Source organism: Gallus gallus, chromosome 1 (genome assembly GCF_016699485.2).
Source record: "Gallus gallus isolate bGalGal1 chromosome 1, bGalGal1.mat.broiler.GRCg7b, whole genome shotgun sequence".
Classification (NCBI taxonomy): Eukaryota; Metazoa; Chordata; class Aves; order Galliformes; family Phasianidae; genus Gallus; species Gallus gallus.
Window position 1 is genome coordinate 107,710,246 of NC_052532.1, and position 26,330 is coordinate 107,736,575.

At 39.0% G+C, this 26,330-nt stretch overlaps 1 protein-coding gene across 7 annotated transcripts in view; it reads right to left on the reverse strand.

Annotated features, from left to right (window-relative positions):
• The window catches only part of ERG (ETS transcription factor ERG), a 152,485-nt gene that overhangs the window by 51,543 nt on the left and 74,612 nt on the right, over positions 1-26,330 (reverse strand). For 3 of the 7 annotated variants that reach the window (XM_015300260.4, NM_204280.2, XM_040700180.2), the window contains exon 1: positions 14,704-14,814. The exons of 3 other annotated variants lie outside the window; for them this stretch is intronic. In XM_015300260.4, coding sequence (XP_015155746.1) covers positions 14,704-14,721 — 18 coding nt within the window. In that variant the 5' untranslated portion in view covers positions 14,722-14,814. Of the gene's footprint in view, positions 1-14,419; positions 14,815-26,330 lie in introns of those variants that run through there. One more of the 7 variants, XM_046943264.1, reaches the window with a different exon arrangement.

The following is a 26,330-nucleotide window of genomic DNA, read 5'->3' on the forward strand; positions in this document are numbered from 1 at the left end:
GTCTGATACTGGTTCAGTGGGAGACAGAAAAACTCTGAAAATCACAATATGGGAACCAGGAAATTAAATGCAATTGTTTTTGTTTTTTAAACACACAGTGGCTTTTCCAGGTCACACTGAGTTTTTCAAAGATGTGTGGATGTAACAGAAGAAGACTCCTCTCTAGTGTTCTGCTCTAATCATTAACCACCAGATCATGCGTGTACAGAACTTGCTCTGATTATTCCCTGCTACGTAACTCTCTGTTCCCACTGGCCTTACAACATGGGAATTAACGCAGACAATACATCTTGTACTTAGCCAGCAACTCAGAGTAATTAGCAAGCTGCTGATCATGCACATAAAAAAAGTATTGGACTATGTGGGTTTTGTTTGTTTGTTTGTTTCTATGCTTTCATTATTCCAATGGAAAGATTTGTCATCTATAAGCCATTCTTAAAAGCACTTCATCAAGACCTAAATATACAGCTAGATAAACTGTGTTTCTAGTGGAAAGTTGTGTAGGATAATTGTGTGAAGATGTAGGAGACAGTGTGAAACCAACTCCGTCCTTTGGAAACATGTTTAGAACTTGAGAACAATTGAGGGTTACATAAAGCAGAGAAAACAGATTGATGACCTTAGAGTTCTTTTCCAGCATAAATGGTTCTATGATTCCATGCAGAGACTAAACATTCATCTCTTTAGCAGGGTGGTTTTTCTGGAGCAGTGCATAAATCCAACTTTAAAACATCATTCATTTTAGCTAAGAGATACCATTTAACATTTGATTAGCAAAACCATAGGTTGTAGAATGTTTAGAAAGTGAGTTAAAAAGAAAAACTGAAAGAGAAAGGAGAAAAAAATGTGATGTTGAAGATCAGAGAATTGGATATTTCCCTGGCAAGCTTCTGCATTAAAATTCTTTCATCATCCAAAAGAAGGTAGAATTAACATTTGGTATTTAGCCAACACATTGGGTAAAGACTGAAATAGAATGCATAGATATTAAACATGCATGCTACAGAAAATACAGTAGATATAGCTTAGAAAAATACAGCATTTGAATGCATTTTTCATGCAGGCTCAGTTTGGGTATTTTAGTGACAGGACAGTGCAGTTTTTTCTGAGCCAGCTGAGTTTGCAAATAGTCCTCTGTGAATCTTTGAAGTGTTATGCTAAGCCTTTTGCTAAACTACATATAACAAAGAGAATGCATTCACATGTACAAACTGAGGACTCCTTTCACAGAGGCATTACTCCCCTAGGACAGTCAGATGACTTGCTCTGTCATTTGCTGGGCATAAGTCACTCTGTAACAGGTAGGGAAGTGCTCATCTTTCTCTTGACACAACTTTCCTGGAAAGGACAGCACTTTCACAGAGCAGAGGTGGTGGTGATTTTATTTTTCTCTGTATGCTAAGCCAACCGACAGTTTCAAGAAGTCAGACAGTTTATCCTCCTTAGGATACTTTAGGACTAATAGTATGTCCTTGGCAGATTTTGTTTTCCCACCTTCTACTCTGTTTTTATGAGCATTGATCTCCACTCATTATTATTGTTGCTGTTTATGCAGTCATTTGCAAATTACTTCGGATGAAAGCGCATTGTTTGGGCTTTTGCTGATCATTCATTTTTAGTGCCATTATCAAACTTAGGAGTTCCTTTTCAGCATCATCCCAATCCCATTTGGTTTATCTTATCTCATTAAGATTTTAAGAGTTCATTCTAAGTATTCATCAAGCTTTCTTTTAAACAGCAGTAGTTGCCAAATTTCATGGTCTTACTGAACCTTAGGTTCATTTGAATCTGAACTCTGGGTTCAGCTGCAAAACTGTTAGTTTTCAATACAGTACTAAGTAAAATGGAATGAAATGAATTAAAATAAAATAAAATTAAAATTAAATAAACTAAAATAGTAGCTTGGTTTGATGAATAGATAGTTTGAGAACAAGAAGAACTCCTTAAAATGTGAATAATTAAGTTTAAAAGCAGATTAAAAAGTGAAAAATATAACATATACTATTCCCTGTAACATCCTGGTTTTAAGCTGAAGTAAATTCCTTATTGTTTCCTTAACTTGAACACTGTGTATCACTGATCTCTACTTCCACATTTAAACTTTCATATAGAACCTTTTGCAATGTTTTTCCCAGTCTTATTTAACATTATGTATTTCTTGGAGTCCTCCTCTTTTCACAAATTAAAGAAAGCGCAGAGCAGTCAGAAAGAATAGGAAAACAATGCCTTTGGTTTCACAGACACCTCACTTCATGATGACCATTCTCAAGCAATTTAACAGCCCCTTTAATCAGTCATCTCCAGTACCATGAAGGCCTTCAAGTTCCATAAATTCAAATATTTGGAGCAAAAATTGTCACTGATATAGAGAGATGCATTATATCCATGTGTGATATTATGAACATTAGGTATATTCTGACTTAAAAAAAAGAGCTGAAAGTTTTGCCAATTATAATACAGAAAATATATTTATCTAATAGGTGGAACATTCAGTTTTATGTAATTACAATTTCAGGAGTAAAACTTAGTACTGGACATCTGATAGTAAGAATCCATTTGGGTACTAATTTAGAAACTAGAAACATGATAAGAAATGTGTTCTGCTCATTCCTTTTTTAATTAAAAAGTACACCATAAAATTCCAGGTTAGTGAGAGTTCATCTGCATTCAAACCTTAAGCAAGGTTCTTGCTTTTCTTGAGATCTACTTCTGCTCACAAGGCCAGGACAACACCTATGTGATAGTAACAGTATGTATAGCCCACTTAAGAAGGAGTAAGAATTATCCAAATGGTGCATGTAGTTCTTCTACAGAGTCTCTGCTCTGTGTTGAGCTCAGCTCTGTTGCACAAAAACATTTGAAGTTTTTAAGTCGGGACCCAGAAATGTGGAGTATTTAAAAGCAATGTACTTTGGATCTGTCTCCTGACTTTTAAGCCTTTAGGGTAGAATCCTTAGTACCAGAGAATCTTTTGTAAATGGAAATGGAAACTGAGTTCTTCAAGCGTAAGAAACTGGCCTCTAAGAAAACCACTAAGTATCACAAGACTCCTGATAAAAATTGTGAGAGTTGGCAAGAGTTGCATCCTCTGAGAGGCAGCTAAGACTTACAGAGGTCAAGGCCAAGCAAAACCTCTAGGAAAGAGGAAAACTATGAAGCCTATGAGGACTCAGAAGAGAAATATACTTGGGATTGAATCTGCTCTCATCTGGATTCTAAAAGGTCAGATTCAGTATGTGATGCAGGTGGGAAAAATAAGTGAGTCTGAGGACAGCTTGGACATAACATTCATGCTAATTGTAAAGAATCTGGCACTGTTATGGAGAAAGAATCCATTCAGAATAACTTGAAGTTCAATAGTTTACACATGATTTTAAAGATCATGTTATACTTCAAAATATTTTAAACAGTTATTCGAATACATTTTAAAAAGTCATTGTAGTTGTCAAATCCTCAATATGCGTTGTGTTAGTGGCATTTTTTTTTAACCTGAAAGCATGTCACTGATATTTATGCAAATAAAAATCGAATGTAAAATTCTCAAAAGAAAGTTCTGAAGAGTTTAACGTGGACAAGTTATTAATCTGCAAGATAAAAACAGCCTCCATTTCAGTAAAATAAAGGTGGGAAGGAAAATACAGGAGAGGATTTGAAAACCTCAGCCTTGTTGCATTTCAACTGCTCAAGTTTATAGCTTGTGAGTAAGGTGAGAGGAAGAAGAGTACAGCAAAGCCTCTGTCTAAATTCATCTCTTGTTTGAAGGTCTTTCTTTAGCTTTTCGATTATGTTATTTTAGTAACCAAAGTCTTTTCCTAGGAAAGAAGTTCTTAACACTTCCAGTTTTTCCTTTTTTACTTCTGGAAAGGCATTATTAAGTAGGTATTGTTGTTTGTTTGTTTTCCCCACACAGGTAACCAAAAGGTAACTGGCATAAGGGCACTTTGAAATCATGAGGAGGAATTTCATCTTCAAAAATCCATCCAATGCTTTTGTATGCTTCTACAAAATCAGAGGTACTGGTAACTCTTAAGCTGTTCAGCACCTTGTAAAATGGAAAGCCTTATTTGGGGGTCTAAGCAGAGATTTAACAACCTAACCCGTAGGATTTATTTATTTATTTATTTATTTATTTATTTGGAAATTTCAACTTGGTCCATTTAAAGACTTTCTACTAAACCTGCCCCCTGTGGCAGAAAGAAGCAGTTGGGATTGTGAAGATTTACTATGCACTTTTCCTATCTTATTATAACCAGTAATAGAATCCACTTGAATTTCTTTGGCTCTGAATATGCACTGTTGAACAGTTTCTGAAGCAGATCACCAGAGGTTAAATTCCTGTCTACCATTCATTTCAGCCCTATAACTGCAGAGAGTACATTTCCTTAAAACCTGTGAATTCTAAATCAAGGGAAAATTTATTTTTAATCTTGTTACTGTTAAATTAAAAAAAAAAAAAAAGGAAAGGAAAGAAAGAAAGAAAAAGAAATTCAACAGTAAAATCATTAGACTACTTTTATGTTTAAAATAATTAAGAAGTTGTCTTTTTTTTTTTTTTTTTTTGTAGACAGAATGTACCTTTATGACCAAAGAGCTATTTTTATACACAAGGGCTGCTCCAAAAGCAATGCTTCCTATTTTATCATGTTGGCCCATGACATCAGAGGTATGGCCATAGAGACTGAACCTTCCTGTCAATATCCTATTCCATTTTGTTGTCACATGACAGATGGCAGCAGAGGGGCAGTCTAGTCAGCATAGAAGTGCATATGAAGAAAAAGTGTATCGCTAAATTCCTCCATGCAGAGAAAACTGCACCCACTGACATTAATTGTCTCTTACTGAATGGTACTGGGGACCAAGGAGTGGATATGAGCACAGTGAGGTGGTGGGTGATGTATTTCAGCAGTGGTGATAACAATGTGAAGGACAAGCCATGTTCTGGACAAACACAAACAGCTTTCACACTATGAAACGAAGAACATCTCGGTCAGCTGATCCATGTGAATTGGCTAATGGTGGTGATTATGCTGAAAAAATCATATTTGCTCTGTTAAATTGTGACACTGTGCTCTTTGTGCCTGTCCTAGTTTCCATGGAAATATGATATAAATAGGATGCACTACAGTCAGAGCTACCTATGTATATTGACCCTCTAGACTGGAAGAAATAACATGATCTTCTGATGTCTGCCTGTACGTAAGGCTCATTAGTATTTAACCTCTCTGACTGTACATGCTGCAAACACCTCTGTCCTAATGTCCTATCTAATTTGTTCAATAAAAAATAAACGGGGTCCATCACATCTCCATGGCAGAGCCCTGGATGATGAAGCAGGTAGGCATGTTTTTAATCTAAAACATATTTGGAATAGCTCCAATGCTTTCAGTTTGGCATGCATTCATATTGTCTAATGGTTCACATCTATAATGACCATTATAGATGAATGCTGTGCTGCCTGTGACCCTTTACAGAGCCTAATCCAAAGCTTAGTGAAATCCATGGGAGAGACTCTGTGCCTTAAACAGACAGGACTGTGCTGATCCAAAGCCAGGACAGGAAACTCTGAGGAAACATAAGAGCTACCCTGTTTGTTGCCTTGAGTACTTGTTTAGTGTTTTGGAATTTACTGACTAAAGATGCATGGAAGAAACTTGGCAGTCAGAGACTTTTGCCAAGTTGTGTTATTTTGGTTGTATCAGAACTCCTGAAAATAGACTCAAAACTCTAGTGATACATTTGCGTTCACACCATAGCCTCCTTGAATTAACTCCACCCAATTGCTCACAGCACCTTGGACTGGCAGACCTGCTGCAGACCTATTTAATAAGGCAATATTTTATTAAGAATATTTATATTCAATTTACATCCATCTCACACCTCTGCAGCCCACTGTGACTGAGATCAGTATCTTGGCCTTTCCCTATAGAGTTGAGAAATGCTTTGCTATTGTGGCTTCAGATCCAGTTCTGGTTTACTTCAGCTTAGGGAAAAAGGAAAATTCAACAGGTTTAATGTAGAGTCCAACAACAACAACAGCAGCAACAACAACATAAGCAACAACAACAACAACAACAACAAAAGACAATGAAGTTTGAATTTCTTCAAGTGGCTACCATGTTAAATTTCCTCCTGCTGAAATAAGCATTAACTGAGGTGGCTGCAACAATCAGTTATCTGACCAGACATAAGCATAGACCTGGGTTCCACATCTCACAGGTGGCTACTTTGTTGACTAAACTTTCAACAAGAACACATTTTTGGAACTTAAAAAATATCACATTTAGAGTATAGCAGACATGAAAAAGGAAGACTACAGATGATTCAGCTGGAATTTGTGTTCATTAAGTGGGTTAATATAAATGTTCCTGATTGTTTCTGTTGTTTATGAATCTCGACCTTCAGAACAGCACTGAAATGTGCTGTCTCCTAAAGATGTTCCCTACCGATATGACACACACTTTGCATTGTTTCACTGCACACAAGCATTAATATCCCAGAGGTAACCCACCCTGCTTTTAACGGCTGGTGACAGGTCCAATGGCTGAGCAAAAATCAGTTGAAGGAAAGGGAAGTCTTGTCGGAAATGAGATTAATCTTGTAACGAGTGTTCAGCCCTGATAACCCATCTGTGCAGAGAACTGCTTTAACTGGAGAGCAATTAACCTTCACCTGACAAGCTCTGTCCAACCGTTATAAACAACATTAAAGGCACAGGATCCCCCTCTTCTTTCCCCCTTTATGTAGACTAAACAATCAGATTCTGAATTCCATGAAAACGGTACATGCAACTGTGCCTTGATGACAAATCACAGGAAAATTTTTTACGAGGTAATGGCTGCATGGAAACCATGTGAAAAATGTGTCTGGCCATCACATTAGTGAGTTGATTTGATTAGTAAAAAATGAGAACTTTCCAAGGGAATACCTTATGCATGAGGGAAGCTGATGTGAATACGCCAAAGACTAACAATAATAAAAATGTATGCAAGTAGATAAGAGCTGGCTAATCACGTACTAGGGACATTCCTTTCAGGATGGAGCATGTACTTCCCCAGCACTGCTATGAACCTAAAGCCAAGGGGCAACTTCCTAGAACTTCTTCACCCATGGCCTCAAAGAAGTTGTTTATCAACACTAGGTTCAACCAGAAGAACCCATTTTCAGGAACCAGGTTTTTGGGTCAGGACCCAACAGGACCAGTTCTCATGTCCAAAAGCCAGTGTTCCAAGCAACACCTTCATGGTGTTCTTTGAAAGAGTCTGTAAATCCACCCTGATTCCCAGATGTTTAGACCACAATGCAAAGCTAAACATCTGTCCCTCTCACAGTAATCTAAGGGGATAACTGAATGTGGGTCTGTTCTTCAAAGACGAAAAGGTAAGATATATCTGAAGCCACAATAGCAAAGCACTTCTCAACTCTATAGGGAAAGGCCAAGATACTCATCTCAGTCACAGTGGCAGAAACTTGGCATGACTCCACAGGAGTCATTGGCAGAACAATGCACAGTATTTAGGCTGAGGTCATGAATAACTTGGGTGAAAGCCTGGCCCCAGTCAAGCCAAATAATTTAGACTTCATTTTGGCCAATTTCACTCCAGGTTTCCAAAATCCTCGTTCATTCTATTCAAGTGCCCAAAAGCAATTACCTTGAAGTTACAGTTAGCTGTGGAGGTTTTCTGGCATTGTTTACTTTTCTTTTGTTCCAGCTTTCTCTTTTCCTTACCAGAATTTCAAATGTGCAGCTTAGCCGTGGTTTTATTTCGGTGTACAGTGGGGCAGAATTTCCGTTTCAGTTATTTTAGTTAAATATATATGTCACTGTGGATTGCAAGAGATGGTCATGACTCTTTAATATACCCAGAGCATGCTATTTTTTGGAGAAGTACACCTCAAGCACTAGTGAAACACAAATTTTATTTAATCATGCATACAAATAGGGAAAGGATGCAAGTAACAATCATGAAGATGGGGAAAGGCTACTTGCTCTTAACCTGACAGAATGACAATGTATATTGAACCACCTCAATTTACAGATGGTAAATGCAGGACCACCTTTTATACTATTGAATGGAAAATATATACATAAATATATGTAATAGTTCGATGTAAAAGCATTGGTCCTAAACTTTTACACAAACTTATCTGTTGTAATGTGGCTTAAATGTTTAAACAGCAACAGGTGAAATATTACCTTTATATCAAGCAAGAAGAGCTTAGATCTTCTCAGTGAATTACGTATTAACAGATAGGAAGTTCCTATTGAAAGCACTTCCTGTATTGGTAGTCCCTGATTTTGGTGACTTATCTTGGCAGGAAATGAATGCAGGAAGTATCTGTCTACAGACTCTTTATCATCAAGGTAATTGCTGTGGCAGCATTTTACTGTTTATCAAGGTAATAAACACATAGTCTAAAAAAAGATGTTTTTCAGCTCTGAAGAATGAGGTTTAAAAAAATCTTATGGGCTAGCACTGAAGTTATGCAAAATCTTCCATCTAGAATTTATATACTGCCACTTGTTTTTCACCACACAGATGTAATTAGGGATTTGTCATGCAAAACATTTCTTTCCAAGTGTGAGTACAGCCCTTAGTGGCTAAGGAAGAGGAGTGCAAGCCCAAATACCTGCAGCTTTTCCCAGTTATAGCACTATTTCATGTTATATTGCTCTCTGATCTCTCTTAAGTCAGGTAGTTTTAAGGAGTTTGGCCACTGGCCATAAATAGTCACTCATCACCCCTTCCTTCAGGTATCTGCATATACCCAGTCTTTGTAATTTGTTGTTGCATTTCCTTCCCATCTATCAAGCACTGCATAGCCAGGCCACGCGTGTTTCACTCAGCAAGTTGGATCTTTTCCTAGTGTGAAGGGGTTAACACCAGCCTAGTGACACCACTTCCTACCCATGGGTTGCAATGTACATCCCAAATAAACATAGGCTGCAAGTGAAGGGAGACATTGTATCCCATGCCTTCCTTTCATTCATTCATTTCCAAAATATGCTTGAAAGACCATTTGTCTGGTTCATTGCACGTAGAATCACAGAATCTTTAAGGCTGAAGATCTAGTCTAACCATCAGCCTGCCTCCACCATGCCCACTGCCCAGGTCTCTCAGTGCCACATCCACAAGGCTCTTGAACACCTCCAGGTGACTCCACCACCTCCCTGGGCAGCCTGTTGGATGATCACTTCATGTCTCCATCAGCCTAGCCATTGAAAAAGTGCTGTTCTTCATCATCCTTTTTAATTATTTGAATTTCAATGATTTTTATAATGCTATTTTCATTTAATTAATTTTACTTTGAAGCAAATATTGCTAAAAGATAGATAGTTACCAATGGTAGTAATCACTGGTCTTAATACTGTATTTTAAAAAAACAACCCACAAACATTACCAGTATTTACTGGTTATTAATCAGTATTTACCAGCTATTAACCAATGTCTAATGGCTCTAATAGGGTGACTGTGCAGTAAAAACGAGCAGCTGTGTACCTAAGGATGCATGGCAGGGAGAGAGAGAACTTCCTTGTGATACAGGTTTGCAACCTAACTCCTGATATCGATTCAGACTGGAAGCAGATTTCCTGAAACAACTTCTCTCTCTGTTCACTGTGATGACTTGTTTACACAGTCCCCTTTTTAAGAGGTAGGTAATTTTAGGAGAATCAAGGAACAACTTGAAAACTGCTATCCAACCTCAGGCAGGCCTGGTTGCAACATTTAAAATAAACCCTGCAAACATAAAGGCACATACATCCTTTACGGAAAGGATTGATTCTTTTGTCATATAAGCACTTCCGTGTTTCTGTATTTTTGTATGTGTTTTGAACATATTCTTCCATAATACACAAACATATATTAAGGACAGCAGGATGACAAACAGAACACATGCTCATTTTGTCAGACTTCTGACTTTTCACGACTGACAATGAGAAAAAAATGCTCGTATTTCTCTACTGTGTAATTATCCAACAAAGGAAATTATTTTTTAACTAGTTAATGGTATATTTGATAGAAGTCATGTTGCAGTCAATGCAAAGTTTTTTTCTGACTTGACAAGGTTTGGCACTGCATGTGATACACCCTACTACATCCCATCAACTTTCTTTACATTGGTAACACAAGTAATACACATTCAATTTTTCTTTTCTCTACTTTGTTGGTTTTCAAAATAATTCTGCTGGCTTGATGTAGAAAATTGCACTAAGAGACCTATTTCCTTGCAAGGGAACAACATTATATATTTTTACTGGATTACAAACTGTCACTTGGAAAATAAATATCTTCTTTTGGCACTGACACTTGTTAAAAATACTTCTCTACTTATCTTTCAGCAAGTCATTCTCCAAGAGCACTTGATTCTTTAAAGGTTATTTCTGAAAGGCCTTTAGTAACTCATGAATCTTGCTGAAAAACATTTTGTTAAGAGATAATATAGATCTTGTTAAGAAAAAACAAGCAAACAAACCAACCCAGACAGTCAAACATACGCATTTTCCAGCTGTTGTTCCTTGCCTGGGGACTTACTTCTGGAAAGCAAGATCCTTATATTGGAGTTAGTTTTGGCATACGCAGCCACAAATCGGCTTGAGTTAAATGAATGATGATTAAGAGCAAAAGAAAATAAAACAAAAGTCCTCAAAATATCATCTTTTGTTCTTTTATGACTATTTCTTACTTGAAATTCTGTATTTGAGTCAGAAATACTGTTTTACTTGGAAATTAATATAGGTCTGATTCTGCTGTCTTTATTGCATTGAAATACGGACAGTTGGACTAGATGACCTTGGTGGTCTTTTCCACACTTAATGATTCTCTGATTCTGTGAACATCTTGAAATTACTGGAAACTTTGAATAAAGCAAGATCAGTCTAAATTATTGAAAGCACCCTTTCTGCTCTTATTTCTGATTCACCAGAGCTCTTAGGTGTGCGCTTAGCTTTAAGAAGATTGTGTTATCACACCAAAACCAATTTTCAGGTTTAAAGTGAATAATTTGCTAACTGAATAATGAAGAAAAAAAAACAACAAAAACCAGAATGATTTTCAATTAATGAATGAATTAATTTTTTGCAAGGAGCAGAATTAATTGTTGTATTAGTTCTATTGGCCCCACTGCAGATGCAGCCCTCTAAACAAAGACTTCAATACGCCAAGAACAGATTTATTTTTAACTGACTTTAGTTTCCCTCAGAAATATATGAGAGTACTTAAATTTTCTATAAGAAAATCAGAGAAAAATGCTGTAGAGAGAAGCACAGACTAACTTAGATTTTTTTTGGTAATATTTCTCACAAAATATCTTGCCACTATATATGTATATACATATACTGCTTTAATCATTCACACATCCATACAAAAATACAAACTATACAAAGTACATGCATATATTTTCAGGTCTTTGAAGTCACAATGATTTTCCTGCACTTTATCAAATATACAGATTTTTTTTTTCTCCCAGAAATCGTAGCTTCCATGCAAGCACTACATCAGAAATCCCTAATGGAAAGGGAACACGCACATACTTAGAACTAAATTAGAGTAGAAGAAATATCCACAAGTGTAATCAATAAGTCACTGCAAAGTCATGATAGTTTACTGAACAGCTTTTATAAGAATAAGTGCAAATACCCTGGTAAGCAAGGTAAAGAAATTTAACAAGGTCTGGTACACGGCAAGGAATTTCAATTCCAGTTGTATTTTTCTACGTCGTGTTCTTTCCTTCACTATGGGATAATAGGGAACAAAAAAAAAAGCAAAAAAATATATATAAAAAAAACACCCCAAAAAACACAAAATGACCTTCAAGACAGGTATTTTTACTTCTGCTTGATTCTAGAAAAAAGAAAAAGAAAAAAAAAAAGACATGCCTTATTCAGAAGTCCTTGATATTTTCTAACCTGGTATTTACTGTAACAAGTGGGATGCTTATAATTAGCAGTGTTGTGTTGATTTGACAGCCTTCAGCTTCAGGGCTATGCGTAACTGTGCTTCTGCACGTATCTGCCAGGTGCCAGAAGAATACATCTCACATCGGCACCAAAATCCTCACTGCTGGGAGACCTCCCCTACTTGGAAAAGCATTTTAACCTTTGAATGCCAAAAAAAAAAAAAAAAAAGCATCACAGTGATTAAACTTAATGCAGCAGATAGACAGAAGTGAATGTGTTAGAGATCTCAGCCTCCAGGAGAGACAAGCAGCAGGAGAAGCCAGGGGATGAGGAGAGGTTCATCTCCCGGGAAAGCCATGGTGTTAGCCCCCAACTTATGCAAACGTTTGGCTTCCCCAGCTAGCCCCTATTAAGCCAGTCTGATTTCTCATGAGTCCTGCAGGTCTGGCTGCAGGTTTGTGACAGAAGGATGAATCAAACTGTTCTGCTGGCAGGTCATCTTTGCACGTGTGTATGTCGAGAGCAATTTCTACCTGGTTATGAACAACCGCAGCCCAGTTTTCTTTTCACACTGAATGATTCCCCAGCTTCCTTAAAGAGGAGAGCAAGCTTCCTCGCAGAGCTCCCACTGAAGGCTTTCTACCTCCCCTGGCTGCAGCCTGGTGCTGCTGACATGGCAGGCAGCATGGGCCATTATTTTGAAATGACAAAAAAAATCACTGAAATCACATTACAAAATACTTAGCACAAGCACAAGCACTCTTTTGGCCTTTGAATGGAATTTATTTATTTCAGAAACTTCTCAGTTAAATGATTTCTTTATGTACTCAGCATAGAAGAAGAATTGAATCTCTTTGGACTGGCTTAGCCTCATGTCAGAGTACGTTTCCTGCACCTAGAGTACAAAGCACCTGTCATTTCTGTCCAGTAATTTTACATTTTACACTCATAAATAAAATCCTTGCTTCAGAATATAAGCCCTTCCCTATCTCTTAGGTGCTAAAATCCACAGTGCTCTGGAGTGTAGATTTCCCTCTGCAGGGCTTACGTTCTCAGATGAGGAGACAAAAGCATGCATTTTCCTACTCAGGAGGCTTTGCTGCCTGCATTGTACTAACAGACTGCACAACACACAGCTGCACATGACACCTTCTCATCACTCTAAGATTTAGGTGGAGTTGAAATAGTAAGGATGAGATATTCTTCATGACCACTTACCCTATTATAATGTAACCATAGAAAAAAGTGACCAAAAATAAATTATAAAAGCTCTTCAAAGCATATATAACATCTAATCTCACTGTACCATCAGTTTTGAAGAAAAATTTCCCATCAGCATCGAGAGCACGCTCTGTTTAATAAACACCAAAAAACCACATTACTATCTCAGCAATACCCCTTTCTCTCAGCAATGCAAAACTTGTCTCCTGAGCCTCAAGATTTTAAAGAGAGCCTGATCCTGTCACCTCTGAAAATGTGCTCTGAAAAGTGCAGCAAAACTGAAGGGAATTCAGCCAGTTCAGAAACTACATTGCATGTAACAGATTCTGGTCAGCAATGCAAAGCGGATTCAGATCTTTGTCTCTACAGATAGCCTCTCCAAAGCATCACTGACTGGAAAAAGAGAAGGCTCATTGTACTACTTAACCAAACTGTCATCAGGTAAGACTTTCAGATTTTGAAAACTATAACAAAGTACATTCAGTGATCTTTAAATATCAACAGCTAGGAAGAAATTACTGAGAAATCTAACTGCAGCTCTGCTTAGCTAGTGACCAGCACCCTCACTACTTTGTATCTCTCACAGAATCTCTGGCATTATTAGAAAAGTACAAAAATAGACAATACCACGAAGAAAACAAACACCTTGATCCCAAATTTGATAATGCAACGCTGCCGAGCCCTCCCTGTACCTCACAAGCTCATTTGCTCTTTACACAAAGTTAGTTTCACTATCACAAAACATTTAGTTACAGTTATAATTTTGCAATTAATCACAGTTATTAGATGAAATAGATATAACTGACATCTATTGCGACACAGAGAGAAGCAAAAACTCAATAGATAGACGGATAGATTGAATCCACTTTCTAAGTGACACAACCTGACAAACTCAGCAAAACCATTCTCAAAAATCAAAATAAAACAAACAAGCAAAAAACACCCAACACATAAAACATGCACTGAGAGAAATTTATAAGTTAGCATGAGAATTTTATTATCCAAAAATTTAAAAGAAAAAGAACACAGCCACGAGATTTTACCATCACCATTAAAATAACCTTACGAAAAGTCCTGAGTACCAGGCTAGAGTTTCTAGAAAAGCACATCTGCAGGACACGGAAAGAAGAGCTGGTGCCTCTGGTTCCCATTTGCTAGTGTTTGTGTCCCCATCAGCAAGAGAAACATTTAAAAGTATCCAAAAGTCTAGCGCTCTTAGGAACCCTTTTTTTCCTTCCAGCACGCACCCTCTCCCCTTCTGTCAGTCTGCAAACACATCCAAGTTGTCAGAATGGTACCTACAAGAAATTTCAGAAGCTCTCATAAAAGGGCTTTGCATATGCAATCCACAGCACTGAACAGTGAATTTAAAAAACCCAATTTTTTTTCCGAGTTTGAAGTTTTTAAGCCTTGCGGATGGTTGGAGTAGGAAAAAGGAAATTTACTAGGCAGTACAAAGGAAATCTTGTTGTCCTCTATTGTGGCAGTGGGGGTGTTGCCCAATTCTAACTTATCTAGGTTGATAAAGGAAACCAAAGAAAACGCTACTGAAAAAAATTCCAACGAAAAAGGTACCCCTTTCTTACCTTAATAGTGCTTGCCATAATGTGATCAAGATTATTGATCGCTAATAATTGCTAATAATAATTATTGCTTCGCTCTGACCAGAAAGAAGTTTTGATGAGGTTGTTTAGAGCGGATGAGATTGTGCTAACTCTGGGAAATGAAGTCAGCCAATGGCAGGAAGAGGTTTCTATTGGTCCTGGCCACTGCAGCTCGAAGAAACAGGATATTTGGGAGTGAAGAGATAAGAGTCCTAAAACAATGTTGTTTTTCTTGATGATATGTGACTAAAAATCTTTTTTTTTTTTTTTTTTTTTCTAACAAAAAAAGTCCACTGCCTGTGACTACCCAGGCAGGTGTGATCTGATGTGCAGTAAGTGCGACATGTCGCTCCGAGGCAGGATGCAGATGTCAGATGAAATGGGCCACGTTCGGCATTGGTTTCATGCGGTCTGCTCACTGGGGAATTGCTGATTCAGGGTCGCAGCCTGACTGGGTATAAGCGGGTGTATCTCCAAATATGTTAATGCAGCCTAGCCAGCTCACACCGCATCTATATTTGTCCATTAACCTCATGCTTGGGTTCTTGGGCTACGGACGCTTTCCAGCCTACCAGGTTTAGCACCTTTGTTCTTAGAGAAGAAGCAAGAGATTGGCAACAATAATTTCTCTTTGATACTTCTTTCTCACCAAGGAAAGGAAGTCACAGAAAAATATGCATTTCTAAAGTAAATGCCTGAATGCCTTAAACAGTCTTACATTTTTCACACTCTTCCTTTTGTTAGTTTATAGCTTTTTCTGCTTGAAAATGAGATGGTTTCACTGTCAGTTCCCTTCCTAGTTTGAGTATGGTAGTAACATTTTAGACTGTGTTTCATAATTATTTGTCCTTCGGTAGCACTTGGCATACACAGGGCACCCCAAAACTTCCAGCTGTGCAAACAACACAACACCCCTGTCCTAGGCCCTTTCTTAGAAGTGCTAAGCTCTTAAAACAAAGAGAAAGAGGTCGGGAATGAGAAAGGCAATGTGATTTCATGGTATCAGACACCCTGCAAAGATCCAGCATTGGTACAGTTCTCTCACTCTTGTAAACCTTGCAACACTTTGGATGATAAAAGTTTGAGAACTCTCTAAAACTGAATAAAATAAATAAATAAATAAAATGTCAGAATGTATTACTTATTAAATAATCTTGTTTTTAAAGCCTGTCTGACTGTAACCAGCTTCTGATTTCTCAATACTTGCTATAACAACATCAGAACACGTTGTTTGAGAGCACCACAGCCTGGTGTATAAAATATCCCCTGTAGCAGGCACATGCTCTCTGCCGAGGAACCCTGTTGTGGTCAAAAAAGAGTAAAAAATAGTGACAACCTATAATGGCATTATTTAGTAGAGGCTGGCAACCTCACCCTCTCCCAGTGCCTTCACCTCCTGCTCCTTGGGAAAAGAAATGGAAATAAGAGCATTTTTCTGTACCTGGCCATGATTGCTGGTATTTGAAACAAACTTTTCCCAAATGGTACACACTGACAAAGGTAGTACTATGAGCCCCAGCTCAATCTTTCCCTCCTATGCTGACACAAAGATGTTCCTCTAGAGCAGCACCTGTTGGAGGTAAAGAACTCCCAGAGTTCTTCAGCGCCCTTGGGCTTTGACCCTGTAGGCACTTCTCCACCTCAGGTGAGGCAGGGCAGAGGAGAAGCTCCTCCATCTACCCTTGCTAATGGGAATGGTCCCATGGGGACCATATAATAGGAAATCCCAGGACCCAGCTGTTGTGCTTCTACTACTGAGTGACACAGGACTGGAGCATCTAGGATCTGGCAGAGTTCCTCCTGGGAAGTCCCTGTTTCAGGCCTGGCAGTGTGTCACACAGCTGTCTCCATCCCAGCTCATCTCCAGCTGTCTCACTAGGCTTGAAGTCTTGGGCCTCCTCAGTCAGCCCAAGGAGTTGAGGAAGCCTCCAGAACAGAATTAGAGACTCATAGAATGGCTTGGGCTAAAGCCCACGTCTCCCCAACCTCTGGCTCAGGCCCATCCAACCTGGTCTTGAGTGTCTGCAGGGATGGGGCACCACAGCTTCTCTGGGCAGCTGTGCCAGCACCTCACCACCTTCTGAGGAAAGAATTTCCCCCTGATATCTAACCTAGACTAGCAGAGAAAGTGGAGGCAGCAGACACCCTACTTTTACTCCCCACTCTAGATCCTGAGTTATCAAAGGATCAATCCCCTGTGAAAGTCTATCATGACTTTAACATTCACTTTAATGAGCTCTGGTTTCCTCCATTGCAAAGGTGACTTCTGGTCCATTCAGAGCAATCTAGAGTCAGCACCACTGTAAACAGTTTATGTTCTTTATGAGTTATTCATATAAAAATCCGGAGTTGCACTGCTGAATGTCTTCTTGAGGCCTTCATCCATTGACTTAGTCAGTAACTTCTGGTAATTTTCCTATTTTCCTTATGAACAGCAAAAAAGAAAAGAGTTTACAGTAATTGTATTTCATGGGGATGTTGATTTCCTCCCTTTTCATCTCCAAACAATGAGTAAGGCAGCCAAAAGATTAAAGCCTTTTCTTGAAATTTCAGAGTGTTGTATGTTTCAGTTGGGTGACTTACACTCTAGTTAAACCCATGATATATATATATATATATTTTTTTTTTCTTAAGCATATCCTTGAAGTATCCATCCCTCCAGTGGGTGGGATTTAAGAAATTCATTCACAAAGAGGATTAAGTAATGATTCTTCTCCATCCTGTCTCCATATAGACAAATCTCCTGTTGATTTCTGTAGGGCTTTTGGAAGAATACAGCAGGCAATATCAGTCTCTGCTGAGCTCTATTATTATCATTACATGAGTTTTACAGAGCCTAGAGCCCAGTAAGGATTCTGCCATTTTAAAGTGGCATACATTCTGTGCCAAAGAATTCAATGAAGTTTATTTGACTTTCAAGCTGATACCCACAGGCAGATTTCTGAGGGCTTACACTTATGTCAATCCAATTGCAAGGCAAAGCCTTGGTATTGTAAGGATAGGAAAATCAAATCACCATCATCCAGTTGCAAAAGAAAAATAATACAAACACTTCTACTATTTTTCTCTTTTCTGCATTTTGTTAAGGCTAAATAGAAAGAAAATATGTTTTTGTTATGCTAGGCAACTACATGCTATTGTCTGAAATAACGTTGTGTGAGTTTGAAAAAATGTGTCTTTGTCAACAAACTGAATGAAAACACAATAATACAAAAAGTATCAAAGAGTATAAAAAGCCACATAAGCCACATAACACTGCTTCTCTCCATAACTTTGCTCTCAAGCTTTTCGCCCCAATTTGTCTGGGCTACTTTCTGATGAAATCTTCTTTTACATTCAAGCTTGCATCTAGAAACCACAGAACAGCAAAGCACTACCTTATCTGCTTTAGCACTACATATGTGCTTATGTTATTTGATCAAAACAGGATTTTTACACATGCTTTAAAGTTATAGCTGTGCTTCAGTTCTTTCAGAGACAGACAGGCTTAAACACTGCTTTAAGTGCCTTCTACCTTCAAGACTAAAGAGCTCAATTTTTAAAGATGAGCGTTTCTACACTGGAGACGAAAGATAGATTTGATGTCACTGGGCAAAATAAATGATTTGACTAGGTCCTAAAAAATGGTGAATTTCCAGAGCAAATCTACAACTGCTGGAACATGCTGCTGTGCTTGTTACAGACTTTAGCACTAGTACAAGAACTATGTCCAGTATGCGTGCACTCACCTAAAAGACAAGCAAAATATTTCTGAAGAAACCATTCCTCATGCTATTAGAAACAATCTTATTAACTTTTAAAACAATCTATCCTTGTATTTTATTTTATTTTTTTAATATATATCATATCTACTGGAGTTAGGATGTAGGAAATGTATCACAGTATTCCCTACATGGACAGCTCTGAAAGCCATCTTGCCATCTGTGAGGTAAACCAAGAATGTGGTTCCTGGCCCTGGTTGACCAAGTGGCTAGAGAAGACCTCTAACATCCTCACAAAAGCCACTAGATCTTCTACTTTTACATTTTCTGTTCAGCAGTCTGCCTGGATAGCTTCCTTCCCTTTCACTTTCTCAAATGTTACTAGTACTGCTAATAACATGGCTTCTGTCCCTTTAACTGTACAGAATTATTTACATTATAAATATCTTTTCTGCTGGGTGATGTGAAGACACATTCACCTCATCTGGTACACTCAGCACCTGCAGATGTGGGTATTAAAAATGAGAGGGGAGGAGAGGAGAGGAGAGGAGAGGAGAGGAGAGGAGAGGAGAGGAGAGGAGAGGAGAGGAGAGGAGAGGAGAGGAGAGGAGAGGAGAGGAGAGGAGAGGAGAGGAGAGGAGAGGAGAGGAGAGGAGAGGAGAGGAGAGGAGAGGAGAGGAGAGGAGAGGAGAGGAGAGGAGAGGAGAGGAGAGGAGAGGAGAGGAGAGGAGAGCTCTGATCCTTTTATCAATATCAGGGTAAAAAGGAGGTCCCATTTTGGCTGAACCAGACTGTAAGTCAAAAAACTTAATTCAATAGTTCAATAAATGACATTGCACTACAGTTTTTTCACAGTAGATTTAAAGAAATTGAGGGAAATTAACGCTACTTCATGGCACATGAAGACACATCCACAGCTTGGCCATGCCCTGCTTGGTGTGTGAGGACCAAATAAGGTCTTATCAAATTTTCACCACACTTTGCACTGGGACTTCCACCCTCTAGTTCACATCTTCCAGCTGGCCGAAGAAAATGTCAGCAAATCTGATCACGGGGAGGGGGGAGGGGGGGGAATCTCTCCTCCTTTCCCCGCATAAAGCTGCATCATTAATATTAGCACTGCCTGGCCACTGGGGCAACACGGCATGTATCCCATTAAGAAAGCACCCTTTCCTTCGGCGTCTCTTCCAAGCTCTCACGCCTCCTGCCGCCTTAAGGTCAGCTCTGGCATGGCGGGGGAGGAGGGACCTCTCCCCGGCACCGAGCACGGCCGCAGCGGTCACTAGAGGGTGCTCGGTGCCCCGAGAACGAGAGCTTGGGGCTCGCCGCCTGCCTCGTTTGATCCCAATGACACGGTGTGCACGCAGCTCCTTCCAGACTCTGCAGTGACTTCTTCGGATAAAAAGGGTGCTTTAACGAGGGCAGAGAAAGTAGATCTCTTCCTGCTGCGGTGGTGCCCATCCTCGAGTTTGCCCTCAGGGCTGGTTGCAACTGCAATTCTTTGCGCTTTCTTTGCTTCCTTCAGTCACTCCATGCCCTGTAGCCAGCTGCTTTCAGCCACTTTGTCCTTTCACATCTTCCCTCACCCTCGTTGCTGTGCCTCTTGTTCCACTGCCTTCGGAGCAATGAACTGCCTTTGTCTGCTGGCTGAGGTGAAAAGCTGGGAGAGATTCTGACTTGGAGAGGTTTGGTCTTTTGGGGAACAATAGCAGCAAAGAATAGATTATATTCCAGTGAACTCATTTCTACAGAAACAACATGTTGGAGGTTTTCAAATTGAAAGTCAAAGTCCACCTCTGAGTCTGTAACTCTGGCTCAAGCTATTTAATCTTGCACCACCCAAAGTATTTTTTATAACTATGTCACCCTTTGATCACCTTATCCTTTCTGATCATCCTTTGGAGGCCGGCTCTACTCTATACATGAAAAGTACCACAGGAGCAGGAGATGAAAGAAATAGGAGCTCTGTTTACATGAATTACATTTTATAGAATCACAGAATGGTTTGGGTTGGAAGGGACCTGGAAGCCCACCCACCCCAACCCGTGCCGTGGGCAGGGCTGTCCCCACCAGCTCAGGCTGCCCAGGGCCCCATCCAACCTGGCCTTGAGCACCTCCAGGGATGGGGCACCACAGCTTCTCTGGGCAGCTGTGCCAGCGCCTCACCACCCTCTCAGAGAAAAACTTCCCCCTAACGTCTAATCTAAACCTCCCTTCCTTTAGTTTAAAACCACTCCCCGTTGTCCTATCACTATCTACCCTTGTAAAATGTTGATTTCCCTCTTGTTTATAATCTCCCTTTAGATACTGGGAGGCTGTAATGAGGTCTCCCCAGAGCCCTCACTCCTCTACACTGGCATGGTCATTAGTATCCTGACACTGGAGTTAGCTATAATATCCAACATATGTACTTCATATCAGCCTAGCCGGGCAGGGGAGTGCTGACATACTCATTTGCAGACAAGGAATCGAATCACTGTCTGCTGCTAAGGTTCATTTCCTTAACCTTCACCCATCATAAATGTGGGTGCCCAGATCAGTTGTCCTCGGCATCTTCTGCAGCCTTCAATACGATTTTCTTTGTCACATCTTTCAGTTTCACCTACAACAGCCACTTACAACAGCTACTTAAAAGGTGAAATCAATCACACTCACTCTCTACTGTCTACAGTGGGAACCTGCATGACTACCTGAGATAGGAACTTTTGGATAACTGTGCTTACATGAGATGAATCTCATCCTAGCTGTCCTTTGATTCTTCCCAAATTTTCTCATCTCTAAAATGTTAATAATCATACTGCCACATGCCAAAGGAGCTCTATATGGATTAAGAATTAAAGTCTGCTGAAACTTTTGACTGAAAGCTGCCACCAATATGAGAGCTATTTGTTTTCTATTATCTAATTCAAAGCCGATTAAGTGACACTGGTAACACAGGGCAAAGAAAGCACTTCAAAAAAGCAAATTCTCTGCAAGGAAAAAAGAAATAACTGCGAGGGCAAAGGCCACCATTTTTCATCTTTTTTTTTTCCATGTGTTTTAGATAATTTTAACTAAAATACACAACAGTTTGAGCTGGTTATCGTAGAATACTGTCCTTCCAGGTTTTACTATCCCCAGATTGAAGGGCACTGCACCCAGCAAATACTTCTGGCATATTGGATTTCTACACCATATTAGTGAAGCTGTTCTGAGATTTTCATCAAGAATGGAACCTATTAACGTGTCTCTCACACTGTTCTGGTGTTTATAGCATGCTTTGGAGGACTGTGTGCTCTTTTTTTTCACTCCACAACCAGGAAGTCTATAGAAAATGCTTTCAACTGTTTTATTTGACCTTTCACCTCCAGGCTTTTGCCTAATCTGCAAATTTGAATAGGAGGTATAACTGTGCTTTTTTTCTCTCTCCCTCTAAGTAACCAGTTGAGTTCCTTTAGGGACCAGACACGCTTCTAAAACTGGGACTCTTTTGGTATTGTACTTCTTTGTTAGTAGCTGTGAACAAGAAACAGATGTGAAATCTCTGTGTTTGAAACTTAGTGACCCAGAAAGACTGAGGCTAATCCAGATCATTCTTAATAACTGAAAACTGCCACCCTCTGACCACCTTGAGATACATGTACACATGCAGGAATACGCTCCATTCCCAACAGACATACAGACATAAATAGAAACCTCAGGATTTTTATGCATCTTTATGCCAGTCATGAACTCAGGAGTAGTTTAGGATTTGAACAACAACTGAAAACCTAAATCCTTCATGAATGTTTTCCCCCAGCATCAATCAACCTCTTTCCACTTAGACAACTGCCTTCAAGAAAACGTGAATTCTTCAGCAGTAGGGAGGGACAGGTAAAAGAAACAATAAATGATCAAAAAAAACTTTGATTTATGCAGTTTGTTTCAACCCATATCAAGAATCTCACTGATGGAAATAAATACCCTGAATGAAGCAGGGACCCTTAGCCTGGTGCCACAGGCAAAAGAGCAAGGGGGTTGGAGCTGATGGAGCAGTGCAGTACCTACACTCTTCCAGGATTCCTCTTATTTTGTCAAAAACATGAAGGAGAAATTTGAGCAACAGGAGATGTCATTCCTATCACTATTTCCAAATGCTAGATGTGTGCTTCATACATATACAATAAAAGCATTCAATTGCACTGTTAAATTCTTCTTTTTTTTTTCTTTTTTAGTTTCACATGTTGTCTAGAACAAAAAGGTACATTTAACTAGCTCTTTTAAATACTGGGAGCATCACTGCACAAGAGTAATTATTTTGCACTGAGATTTAAAAAATAAAAAATGAAAAAATTAAGTACTCAGGAAATGTGATAGTATGTCTTCTAGGAATTCCCCAAGGCTGGGATGTGTGGTCCAGAATGGATAAAATGCACATATTTCTAGAACTGTCTGATATTTCTGCCTCTCTCTATGTCTCAGTAATACCATATGTCTGATGAGAAAAAAATATATATATATATCTGTTAAGTAACACTGATTTAATTTGAATCTCAACTGCAGTTATGCTAAAAATATTTACCACCTTTTTGAAGAACCGGACAAATATGCTGAGAGGAAATAACAATCAAAAAAAGCCTGTGGAAAGTACAGCTTCATGTGTTTTCTTGAGGAGCAGAAGACAGGCTTCAGAGCATGGCATGATTATGTGCTACAGACAGCTCATTTATTTGTCTAGCACTGAAAACTCTAATTCCTCTCTTCTATTAGACCCAATGTGTTGGAGCTTTACTCCATATCGGCAGTGAAGGTTCTGCAGAATTGCTTGGGTTGTACAAAATACTTTTGTCTGCAAACTTGATGGCTTCAGAATGGCCTGTTGGCAACTCTATCTTTCGCATTATTCAAGCAATTTATGAAAAAAACTTTTTACTACCAGAATGAAATATACCTCTTTTACACAGTACCAATGCAAACCTTGATGACAAATACCAATAGCCAAGAAATACCACATTGATTAAGTCCTACCTGATCTGAATTCTGTAAAACCACATTTCTAAAACTCAATTCATTTAGAAAACAAGACATTTGCAAAAACCTACAAGAAAACGAGATAATTATCCTGAAAGTACTACAGTGAAATCAAAGAACTTGGCAATGATTAAATAATGTGTTTTCACTTGGGGAATAAATACACTGGCGAGAAAAAGAGGGAAAAAAAAATCTCAATTACTTTAATGGATAAAAACTGTGGGCATAAAATGTTAATCACTTTGGAAAAAACAACAACAAAAAACTCCAACCCATACATAGTTAATTGACAATATAATTGTATCTCTGAGTTTTAACAGACCTGGGATTTTTCATCACCACATCTTACTCCCCATGTCTAAAGCACTTTGTTGGTTATCAAATGTTGTAAGAAAAAAAAAGGCAATGTCTTGCTTTCACTGATATGTGTAGAAGAACTCCTTCTCCCTCAGTAGCACAAAGGTTTCAGTCCACTGAGAATTAAACAAAATTATAGATTATCACAGTTCCTTGCAAACTGGAAATTTTGAGTTTCAAAGGGCATGTTACAAGACATAAAAATTACTGTCCAATAACTGAAACTGAGCAGAAGGAGAAAGGGGGGAGGAATTGATAACTGATAGGATTTGATGCGTGATTTAAGGCTTTAAGGCCCAGAAAAGAATCCGTAAAGATTTCTCCTGCTATGAAAGGCTTGCCAGACATGTGTGAAAAACTTGCTAAAACATGTGTGTTACATTACCTTGGTGGCCCGTGACTTTTCCAACAACCATTCCCAATTAGCTGAGATCCAGTAAAACAGAAATGAGATTTTGTATGCAGCACTAGTCCTCTAGAATGAGGCACTGATTCTAAAAGGATCTTTTACTTTGAGCCTAGCCCTAGAAGATGCCAAATGTTTCCAATTCATGGTGCTCAACTATGTGGGTAGTCTGCTTCCTTATCTCCATCCTATCAGAAGACTGTACCAACTGAAAGATAAACATTTAACCTAGAATTAGGCCAGTATTTCCCACAACATACCATGACTGGTTTATAGAATTAGTTCCGTGTTAAACTAAGGCCATATAAAGTACTGTATCACATTTCTCAAAAAGAAGTTGTGGCATTAAGGTGGTTTGGTTTTCTTTGCATCCTTGTACTTCCTCCCAGCTGCAAAGGACTCTGTGCCCTCCAGTTAGCCATGGATGCTGTGCCAGAGTGAGGATGCCGCAACCAGTCTGGGTCCATGCAAGGTGGCTGTGTGCCCGGCAGCTGCAGTAAGATGCAATACAAACTGTACCCACTGCAGCACAGAATGCTTCCCTTGCCTCTCTCTTAATGGGTACAGGACTTCAGAATTCTCTTCCTCACCTCCCTGCTGAGCTACGCAACCTTATGGAAAAACTGGTTGTCTGTGAGCTCTCTACCCTTCTACTGAATGGACAGTGAGCTCTGTTTCCTTATGAAATTTGAACAGGACCTGCTTGAGGAAAACCTGTTTCAGATTATCCCTCTAGTGAAATCTGTCCCTGCAATGAATGGCTGCCTTGATGGAGAGGTGATCCTCTTTTCACCTATGAAGCTAATGTCCCAAATGTCCCAAACACAGTTCTATTTTAACAATCTAGGATTGAGAGTCAATCTGAACATTTTGCTTAGCTTCTAAATGGCAAAATGTGCTATTAGGGGAGAAGAAATGTTATTCATGCCAGTGTCACTTTCTTAATGATCTGGCATTAAGAAAAAAGAAAATGGAAAAGAGAAAAGGAAAGTAAGAAACTCTCCTTAGACTGCAAAATAACAAAAAAAAAAAGTGTTTTCTTTGTTAATATTGCAGTTTTCCAGTAATTAGGTTCAATTACTTGTTTCTCTATTAATGAGACTTTTCTATATTGAATGAGAAATTTATATGATAATAAAAATTAAAAACCATTTCTAAAACCGTTCTAGTTAGATGAATTGATCTTTCTATACTTAGCTGCTGACACTACTGTTAGTGTCAGTACTTCATAAGGAATTAAGCGGTATATCAACTTACTTCACCAATTAACCACAGGTATTTAAGATAACCAAGATAACCGTGTAGTTTAATGCCGTAGCACTCAGGCACAGTATTTGTTCCCCTGCAAGGCCACACTGCAGTTCCAATCTTGCAAAGACTTACCATATGAGACATTTCCATTACAGTTTGGGGAAACTGTATTTATTTACAGGCAAACAGTTTTTTGCCAAAGAACGTGGTTTTGGGACAGCTGAAGCCATTTACTAGTTCAGGTCACACTTGATGAATAGGTTTGGCTGGAACAAAAATTACAGCAGACTATGAAAACATTGGACATTCTCACTTATTTCAAGTAAGTGGTTTCAACACTTTGTTTTCATGGCACTTGTCATGAAAGGGAAGGAAGGAAAAAGTAATATTTTCAAAGATTCTCAAGGAGGGTAAAGGCCCCCCTTTTAGTCAGTAGCCCAGCATATGCCCAGGCATAGCACTTCAGTTCACCTCTATTCTCCACCAGCTGAAGCTGCCACCTGCCAGACACAAGCTTCATCATTAAGTTATTTGATCTCTCATTTGCTATTTGTGTCTTAGACAAACTGGGACAGAAGAAATAATAAGCAACTCAACTATGATATAATATTTGCTCAGATGTTTTTCTGGATCAGGACCTTCAACTGTAAGCTTCTCCAAGGTCTGCATACCTGGACAACAGTGGCTCCAGATCTGGGAGTTGGGGAAGCTTTGTTTGCCATTGGAGAACAAATAACACATATGAATAATGTTATAAAAGAATTGATTTATCTGGAAGTTATATTTATGTAGGCTTTGTTCAAGCCAAGCATGTGCAGAACTAAAGCTGTTTATCTGCCAATATCAGAAGTAAGGTCCAAGCAAGTCCATCCAGATATTGCCAGCGCCACAGTTCTCTCCACGAG